The sequence below is a fragment of the Ranitomeya variabilis genome, chromosome 7, assembly GCF_051348905.1.
Source record: "Ranitomeya variabilis isolate aRanVar5 chromosome 7, aRanVar5.hap1, whole genome shotgun sequence".
In the NCBI taxonomy this organism is placed as follows: Eukaryota; Metazoa; Chordata; class Amphibia; order Anura; family Dendrobatidae; genus Ranitomeya; species Ranitomeya variabilis.
Window position 1 is genome coordinate 129,770,986 of NC_135238.1, and position 9,812 is coordinate 129,780,797.

The window sequence follows — 9,812 nt, forward strand, 5'->3', positions numbered from 1 at the left end:
CGAGGATGGAAACCAGAATTGCAGAAAAAAGGCGAAACTAAAGTAGCAGAACTAGCCCGATTATTAAGGGCAAACTCGGCCAATGGCAAAAAAGTCACCCAATCATCCTGATCAGCAGAAACAAAACATCTCAAATAAGTTTCCAACGTTTGATTAGTTCGCTCGGTTTGGCCATTAGTCTGAGGATGGAAGGCCGACGAAAAAGATAAATCAATGCCCATCTTAGCACAAAAAGTCCACCAAAACCTGGACACAAACAGGGATCCTCTATCAGACACAATATTTTCAGGAATGCCGTGCAAGCGAACCACATTCTGAAAAAATAGAGGAACCAAATCGGAGGAGGAAGGCAACTTAGGCAAGGGCACCAAATGGACCATCTTGGAAAAACGATCACACAACACCCAGATGACAGACATTTTCTGAGATACTGGAAGATCCGAAATAAAATCCATGGAAATGTGCGTCCAAGGCCTCTTCGGGACAGGCAAAGGCAAAAGCAAACCACTGGCACGAGAACAGCAAGGCTTAGCCCGAGCACAAATCCCACAAGACTGCACAAAGGAACGCACATCCCGCGACAAGGAAGGCCACCACAAGGACCTAGCCACCAAATCTCTGGTACCAAAAATCCCAGGATGACCCGCCAACACCGAAGAATGAACCTCGGAAATAACTCTGCTGGTCCATCTATCCGGGACAAACAGTCTCTCTGGTGGACAACGGTCAGGTCTATCCGCCTGAAATTTCTGCAGCACTCGTCGCAAATCTGGGGAAATGGCAGACAAAATCACTCCCTCTCTGAGAATACCAGCCGGCTCAGAAACTGCTGGAGAGTCAGGCACAAAACTCCTAGAAAGTGCATCAGCCTTCACGTTCTTCGAACCAGGCAGGTATGAGACCACGAAGTTGAAACGGGAGAAAAACAGCGACCAACGAGCCTGTCTAGGATTCAGGCGCTTGGCAGATTCGAGGTAAATCAGGTTTTTGTGATCAGTCAAGACCACCACACGATGTTTAGCTCCTTCGAGCCAATGTCGCCACTCCTCAAATGCCCACTTCATAGCCAACAACTCCCGATTACCAACATCATAATTCCGCTCGGCAGGCGAAAGCTTTCTTGAAAAGAAAGCACATGGCTTCATCACAGAGCCATCAGAGCTTCTCTGCGACAAAACAGCCCCTGCTCCAATCTCAGAAGCATCAACCTCGACCTGGAAGGGGAGAGAGACATCTGGTTGACATAAGACTGGAGCTGAAGAAAACCGGTGCTTCAGTTCCCGAAAGGCCTCCACGGCCGCAGGAGACCAATTAGTCACATCAGAACCCTTCTTGGTCAAATCCGGCAAAGGTTTAACCACGCTAGAAAAATTAGCAATGAAACGACGGTAAAAATTAGCAAAACCCAAGAACTTCTGAAGACTCTTAACAGACGTAGGCTGAGTCCAGTCATGAATAGCCTGGACCTTGACTGGGTCCATCTCCACAGTAGAAGGAGAAAAAATAAGACCCAAAAAGGAGACCTTCTGTACTCCGAAGAGGCATTTTGAGCCCTTCACAAATAAAGCATTAGCACGCAGGACCTGAAACACCATCCTGACCTGCTTCACATGGGACTCCCAATCATCAGAAAAGACCAAAATGTCATCCAGATAAACAATCATAAATTTATCCAGATATTCTCGGAAGATGTCATGCATGAAGGACTGAAACACAGAAGGAGCATTAGAGAGTCCAAAAGGCATCACCAAGTACTCAAAATGGCCTTCAGGCATATTAAATGCTGTTTTCCATTCATCTCCCTGCTTAATGCGCACAAGGTTATACGCACCACGGAGATCTATCTTAGTGAACCAACTGGCCCCCTTAATCCGAGCAAACAAATCAGACAATAGTGGCAAAGGATACTGAAATTTGACTGTGATTTTATTCAGAAGACGATAATCTATACAAGGTCTCAAAGAACCGTCCTTCTTGGCCACAAAAAAAAATCCTGCACCAAGAGGGGAAGAGGATGGGCGAATATGTCCCTTCTCCAAATACTCCTTTATATAATTCCGCATCGCGGCATGCTCTGGTATAGACAAATTAAAAAGTCATCCCTTAGGGAATTTACTACCAGGAATTAAATTTATAGCACAGTCACAATCCCTATGAGGGGGCAGGGCACTGGACCTGGGCTCATCAAATACATCCTGGTAGTCAGACAAAAACTCAGGGACCTCAGAAGGAGTAGAAGAAGCAATAGACACCAATGGAGTATCGCCATGAATTCCCTGACAACCCCAACTTGACACAGACATAGCTTTCCAATCTAAAACTGGATTATGAGTCTGCAGCCATGGCAGACCCAAAACAACAACATCATGCAAATTATGCAAAACAAGAAAGCGAATCACCTCCTGATGTACGGGAGTCATGCACATGGTCATTTGCGTCCAATGCTGAGGCTTATTCTCAGCCAATGGCGTAGCATCAATTCCCCTCAGAGGAATAGGAAATTCCAAAGGCTCCAGGACAAAACCACAGCGCCTGGCAAACGACAGATCCATCAGATTCAGGGCAGCACCCGAATCCACAAAAGCCATAACCGGGTAGGACGACAAAGAACAAATCAAAGTAACAGACAAAATAAATTTAGGCTGTATCGTACCAATGGTGACAGGTTTAGCGATTTTTTTTAAACTTTTAGAGCATGCTGAGATAACATGAGTAGAATCACCACAGTAAAAACACAACCCATTTTGACGTCTATGATTTTGTCGCTCAATTCTGGTCAGAGTTCGGTCACATTGCATAGACTCAGGTCTCTGTTCAGAAAATACCGCCAAAGGATGAGCAGATTTGCGCTCCCGCAAACGCCGATCAACCTGAATGGCTAAAGCCATAGAATCACTCAGACTTGTAGGGGTGGGAAACCCCACTATAACATTCTTAATGGCCTCAGAAAGACCTTCTCTGAAATTTGCAGCCAGGGCACACTCATTCCATTGAGTAAGCACCGATCATTTCCGAAATTTTTGACAATACACCTCTGCTTCATCCTGACCTTGAGAGATAGCCAGCAACGCTTTTTCTGCCTGATTCTCAAGATTAGGCTCCTCATAAAGCAGTCCAAGAGCCAGAAAAAATGCATCTACATTAAGCAATGCAGGATCTCCTGGCGCCAGAGAGAAGGCCCAATCTTGAGGGTTGCCACGCAACAAGGAGATAACAATTTTAACTTGCTGAGCGGAATCACCAGAGGAACGAGGTCTCAGAGACAGAAATAACTTACAATTATTCTTAAAATTCTGAAACCTAGATCTGTCTCCAGAAAACAACTCAGGAATGGGTATCTTTGGTTCTGACATAGGGCTATGAATAACAAAATCCTGAATACTTTGCACCCGTGCAGCAAGATGATCCACACTAGAAGTCAGAGTCTGAACATTCATGTCTGCAGCTGAGCTCAAAACCACCCAGAGTTCAAGGGGATGAAAGAAGCTAAACAGACTGCAGCAAAGGAAAAGCGGGAGGGGAAAAAAAAAAAATGTACTCAGGTCTTCTTTTTATCCCACTTCTGCGATGCATTAAACACTTTTTTTGGCCTGCTATACTGTTATGATCCTTAGTGGTTGAGGATCACGAATTACTCCAGCTAAGTAACAAACATAGGACAAGCTCTAGGGAGGTGGCAAACTGGACTGACCGCAAATCTGAACCTATCCAAACACACTAGAAGTAGCCGGTGAACGTGCCTAAAAATCCTAGACGTCTCGAGCCAGCCTGAGGAACTAACTACCCCTAGAGAGAAAGAAAGACCTCTCTTGCCTCCAGAGAAATAATCCCCAAAGATATAGAAGCCCCCAACGAATAATAACGGTGAGGTAAGAGGAAGGCACATACACAGGGGTGAAAACAGATTCAGCAAATGAGGCCCACTAATACTAGATAGCAGAAAATAGTAAAGGGGTCTGTGCGGTCAGTAAAAACCCTTACAAAATATCCACACTGAGATTTCAAGAACCCCCGCACCAACTAACGGTGTGGGGGGAGAAACTCAGTCCCCTAGAGCAACCAGCAAGCGAGGAAATCACATCTTAGCAAGCTGGACAAGAAACATGATGAATGCTGATAATCAAAAAATGAACGGACGAAAACTTAGCTTGTCTTGGAGAGGCTGGGAGCAAGGTAATCACAAGGAATCTGAAGAGCACTGAATACATTGATAGCAGGCAAGGAACTGAGTATGCAGGTGAGCTAAATAGGAAACCAACCAGGATAACGAACCAGCTGATGCAGCCAACCTGCAGAAAGACAACACTACACAGTACCGCTTGTGACCACTAGAGGGAGCCTAAAAATAGAGTTCACAACAGAGAAGGCAATGATGGAGGTGGTGATGAGGACAATGATGGGGGTGGAGCGGGGCTGCATTATACTTTATGAGGGGGCTACATTATATTCTGTGATGGGGCTGCATTCTCTCAGGGGACTACATTATATTCTTTGGTGGGCTGCATTATACTATATGAGGGGGGCTACATTATTTTCTATGGTGGGGACTGCATTATACATGAGGGGGTTGCATTATATTTTGTGGGGTGCTGCATTATATTCTATGAGAGGGGACTGCATTATATTTTATGAGGGGGCTACATTATATTCTGTGAGGGGGCTACCCTAACCCTTGCTACATAATTAAGACGTGAACTACCTTATATTATACCCTGATATTAGCGCTTTTTACCACACAATTGGTGGTCTTGTATCTATTTCTATGTAGCTACATAGTGGGCCCCAAGAATGATTTTCTCTGGTGGGCGCAAGGTGCTCCAGTCCGACGCTGCGAGGGCCTCTCGAAAATCCTGACAATTTATATCGGGGGCATAAACTTCAGGTGGTTGGAGTTCAATAGACAACCTTTTTTTTGGTGAGGAGATAAGCCGCTGCCAGGTGACTTGGCCAAGCATTCCAGTGTATGAGGGAGTCAGGAGTAATAGCTGTTAGCGGAGCGATCGTTCATTTGACCTGATCTAATGTATATGGCCAAATAAAGTTTGTTGATGCAACACTAATCATTTTAGGCTAAAATATTCGGCCTGCACTAGTCACATCATGGCAACAGTCTGTGTAGATGCTAAGAGTGTTGTGAATGTAACAAACTTTGTAGGATGTAGAGAGGTTAGCCACTTTATGTTGATTTTATCAGATGAGATCTGGGCATTTATTGTATAAATATTACAGGTCCTCCTCCTGCTCGTTAGTCTCGCCTCCTCACAGACTGCACAGCTCGCCAGTCCATACAATGGCGGCTGGTGGAGGAGCGTGACCAGACCTGTCCATCAGCCTCCTCCAATAGAGCAGAACATCACATGGGAACGCTGCTTTACTGTTGGTGGAGACTGATGGACAGGTCTGGTCACATGGTCCTACATTAGCAGCCATTTGTATGTACTATAGAGCTGGGCGGCTGTACTAACAAGAGCAGGAGGAGGACCTGTGATAGCTATATTATAGTAAGTGCCACAAAATCATATCCTCAACATATCTGTTAAAATAGTGTCCAACCCCTTTAAGGAAAGTGATACTGAGCTGAGAATATCACGCATTTATGGATATATCAGTATTCTTACTGTTGCGCAACTACTTTCTAATATTTTCACGCCCCTTTTTTTCCTTTGAATTTTTAAGTTATATTTCGTGTACAAATGTCATCAAATAATTGGCTGACATTTTTACAGTACACTTTCTTAAATGGGAAAAGGAAAGTCTCTCCATAGTGTAACAATACAATAAAAATCAAATTAAAGAAGCACTGCCACTAAGTTTTTTTTATTCATTAGTGTGTGTATTAGTACAGTCACCTGCAGCCGCGTTCTCCGGTGACCAGTGCTGCTCTGCTCCTCTTCTCAGTGACATCACTGCAATTGCGACTAGCTGGGTCACCCTATGCTTTATGTGTGAGCCAGAAGTCTCTTTGACAACTTAAGTTTATCGTGGCTCGTTCTGCTGCTCCATAGGCTTACATTGCAGAAGCCACTTCTGGGTCTTGCAGAACACAGCGTGACCCGGAGGAGTCTGCAGAGTGGTGACGTCACTGAGAAGAGGAGCAGAACAGAGCTGGTCACCGGAGAGAGCAGTGGTAGGGGAGTATATTAATATACCCACACTATAGTACATGCACATACTTGTAAACACATTTACAGAACCAAAAACTTAGTGGTAGTGCTTCTTTAAAGGGGTTGGACACTTTTTCTTGTTAGTGCAACTTTCATCACAGACTGCTGAGCACTTCTGTCCATACAATGGCTGCTGGTGGAAGAGCGTGTGACCGAGTTAGTCCATCTGTCTCCTTCAACTGTAAAAGACATAACATGTGAAAGCTGCTTTTCTATTGCCAGAGGCTGATGGACAGAACTGGTGACATGTGCCTCCATCAGCCACCATTGCATGGACAGGACAGCTGTGGAGCAAAAAAAGGCTGCACAAACGAGAGAAAATGGCCCAGCCCTTTAAAACTCCTAAGGAGTCACAACAAACTGAATGCAGGAAATATGTCAGAAAACTACATCAAGCAACCCAGCAAGTGATACATCGCTGGAACCAGGGCCTCTTCCTCTGCATTTGTAACCCCATGTGTATATAAACCAGTAAATCAGTAGACAATACATATTAAATATTTTTGTGTTTTTCTTTTAGGTGTGAAAACTGTGGAGCCGTCTTCCACAGTGATTGCAAAGTGAAAACCGTCCCGTGCCCTCGCTGTGTGCGCAAGGAATTGCAGAAGAAGCAGAAGTCATTCTGGAAAAGGCTGAATGTGGATGACAGCTGGGACGAGTCCTGTAGTATGTTTGAGCTGTCTTACCAGGGCACATGACCTGAGCGCAGCTGCAAACTTTGCTTTCTCTCCCTGGTCGCTGATGAAATCATCCAGCGTCCCTGTTAGAAATTCTATCCGGATTAATAGCTGGTACCTACTAACCTGTCCTAGGATCCCTCTACTAACAGATCTATAGCATTGCCATTATACTATGTCCCTTAGCTGCCTGCTCCACAGCACCTCACCTAGAGCCTCCCGATCCTACTGCATGCACATGCCTTATGTAGAAAGTTTAATCTTGATAACGGCAGTGGGAATTACTTAATAATAAGCAGGTCCGCTAACTAGGTTGTGACCATTTTTTGGAACACAGAAGCCCTCATATGTCTATATGTAGCATGGAAAGGGGCCGTTTGGTGTTTCAGGTTGGTTCCACTACTGATTCCTTGTAGGCTGTTTGTGCACATCTAAATGCCATCTCAAGTTATCTGGAGCTGTCGTTATTTGTTCTATTCATCTGAGATTGACATCTTAGTATGAAAACTGATCAAATACATGCAAGGCCATGGAAAGTGCTTCTTGTAATTACCTTGGTATTGTTACTTATCTTCTAAAGAATGATCTGGAAATATATTTAGGGATTATTTTATTTAAGCTGCAGTTATTAAGCCGACTGTATTTATTTATTATTCTAGCAGAGATGTGTAAGTGTGGGCATTTCCGCTGGTGCATATTCCATACTGCTTGACTGGCCACCGGATTCCCTTTCCCTGCTCTGTAACCCTCAAACCTGCAAAAAAAGCAGAATTCAATAAAAAAATGTAACCCTACAAACTGTTTTCTGATTGTTCATTCTAAGGCTAGTACAACCTTAAGAGAAGATATCGTAACTATTCACTGCCAGGTTTCATGTTTCAGTGTATTGGATGAAGTCTTGCAGGTGTTCCGCAAATACTCACCTGCGTTCTCTTTTCTTCTCTAACCATCAAGGAGAAGCTACCTTCTTTGTTCAAGAACAATACATTGCTGCATTACTTTTTTTATTCTTAGTAAGCTTTGAATGTATTACTAATTGAGTCACAGACTGGTGCAGAGAGAGAATGGGCCTGGTCTGCAAGGACTTACAATCTGCAACGGAAGGACGAAGAAGACAGGAGGGAACGAGAGATTCTGCTCATAGAGTAGTCTAGTGGCAGCAGTGTAATTGTAGGGTTTATTCCTAAAAGGGGTTATCCGGGACGATTTTATTTTTTTCTTATGTGCCTAAGAACTAACAGGCAAGTAGTTGCTAACTACCTGCCTGTTTTGCCCAGAGCCATTTTATGTTAGCCCAGAGTGGTCTTGGACCGCCCCTTACTGGTTATTCAGTGGCATCCGCTGACATTACATCAGCAGAGCTACTTCTTCTCTTCCACTCTGCTTTGTTGATGGGGCATCACTGCTAATGTCATGCTTATTGACAGCCAACTCCTTGCTGCTCATGTCAGCAATCACACCTCCTCGACAGAGTAGTCCAGAAGATGAAGAGCTGCTCTATTGACGTGAGCAGTAGAACTGTTGGCAAGAGCGGTCTGTGATCTCTCTGAGCTGGCATCAAACACAACAGGCAGGTAGTTAGGAACTACCTGCCTATCAATTCTTAGCCCCATGAGAAAAAAATAAAATAGTCCAGGATAACCCCTCTAAGATTATTTTGCAAATACACTACTAGTACTAGTTGCAAACGCCTAAGGGGGTGACAGGTTCCCTTTAAATAGTACACGCAAAACGCCAGTGTCAACGTCTACAGTGAAGAGGCGACTCCGAGATGCTGGCCTTCAGGGTAGAGTGGCAAAGAAAAAGCCATATCGGAGACTGGCTAATAAAAGGAAAAGATTAATATGGGCAAAAGAACACTGACATTGGACAGAGGAATACTAGAAAAAAGTGTTATGGACAGACGAATCCAAGTTTGAGGTGTTTGGATCACACAGAAGAACAGTTGTGAGATGCAGAACAACTGAAAAGATGCTGGAAAAGTGCCTGATGCCATCTGTCAAGCATGGTGGGGGTAATGTGATGGTCTGGGGTTGCTTTAGTGCTGGTAAAGTGGTAGATTTGTACAAGGTAAAAGTGATATTGAATAAGGAAGGCTATCACTCCATTTTGCAACGCCATGCCATACCCTGTGGACAGTGCTTGATTGGAGCCAATTTCATCCTACAACAGGACAGTGACCCAAAGCACACCTCCAAAAAGTGTCCATCAAGCCAAACCAACTTGTGGGAGGGGCTTCTGGAAGCATGGGGTGAAATTTCTCCAGATTACCTCAGCAAATTAACTGCTAGAATGCCAAAGGTCTGTAATTGCTGCAACGGGAGCATTCTTTGGCGAAAGCTTGAAGAAGTTTGAAGGAGATAATTATTATTTCAAATAAAAATCTTTTTTTTTAACCTTGTCAATGTCTGGACTAGATTTTTAATACATATGGCAACTCATTTGATTAATAAAAGTATGAGTTTTCATGGAAAACATCAAATTGTCTGGGTGACCCTAAACTTTCCTGTCATCTAGCCAAATTAGTTCTCATGCTTCGCACTGACGAGGGCCAACAGCCCGAAAAACCGTGTCTGCGAATTGAGATACTGATTTGACTTTTATCCTAAGTCATATTGCACGACTCGTTAAAGGGTTGATTGTGACTTGTAGGATCGCTACTTCCAACAGGTGGCGCTATAGAGTTTAAGTCCTCTTTTTCTCTGAAGAGGCAATTTGCATCCTAAACTTTTGAACGGTAGTGTGCATAGATAGATATACAGTGGCATGTAATAGTCTGGGCACCCTTGGTCAAAATTACCTTTATTGTGAACAATTAAGCTAGTTGAAAATGAAATGATCACTAAAAGGGCTAAAGTTAAAGATGACACATTTCCTTTGAATTATAGGTACAACAAATACATTGTCATTTTTTGCATTATAAGCATTACAAAAAGAAAAATATGCAGATGCAAGAGTTTGGGCACCCTTT

The 9,812-nt window shown here is 43.8% G+C and overlaps 1 protein-coding gene across 5 annotated transcripts in view; it reads left to right on the forward strand.

Annotated features, from left to right (window-relative positions):
* PLEKHM3 (pleckstrin homology domain containing M3) overlaps positions 1-7,631 on the forward strand; it is a 480,455-nt gene extending 472,824 nt beyond the window's left edge. For all 5 annotated transcript variants that reach the window (XM_077275714.1, XM_077275715.1, XM_077275717.1 and 2 more), the window contains one exon: positions 6,685-7,631. In XM_077275714.1, the coding sequence (XP_077131829.1) occupies positions 6,685-6,862 (178 nt within the window). In that variant the 3' untranslated portion in view covers positions 6,863-7,631. The remainder of the gene's footprint in view (positions 1-6,684) is intronic.
* Positions 7,632-9,812: the final 2,181 nt, after the last annotated feature.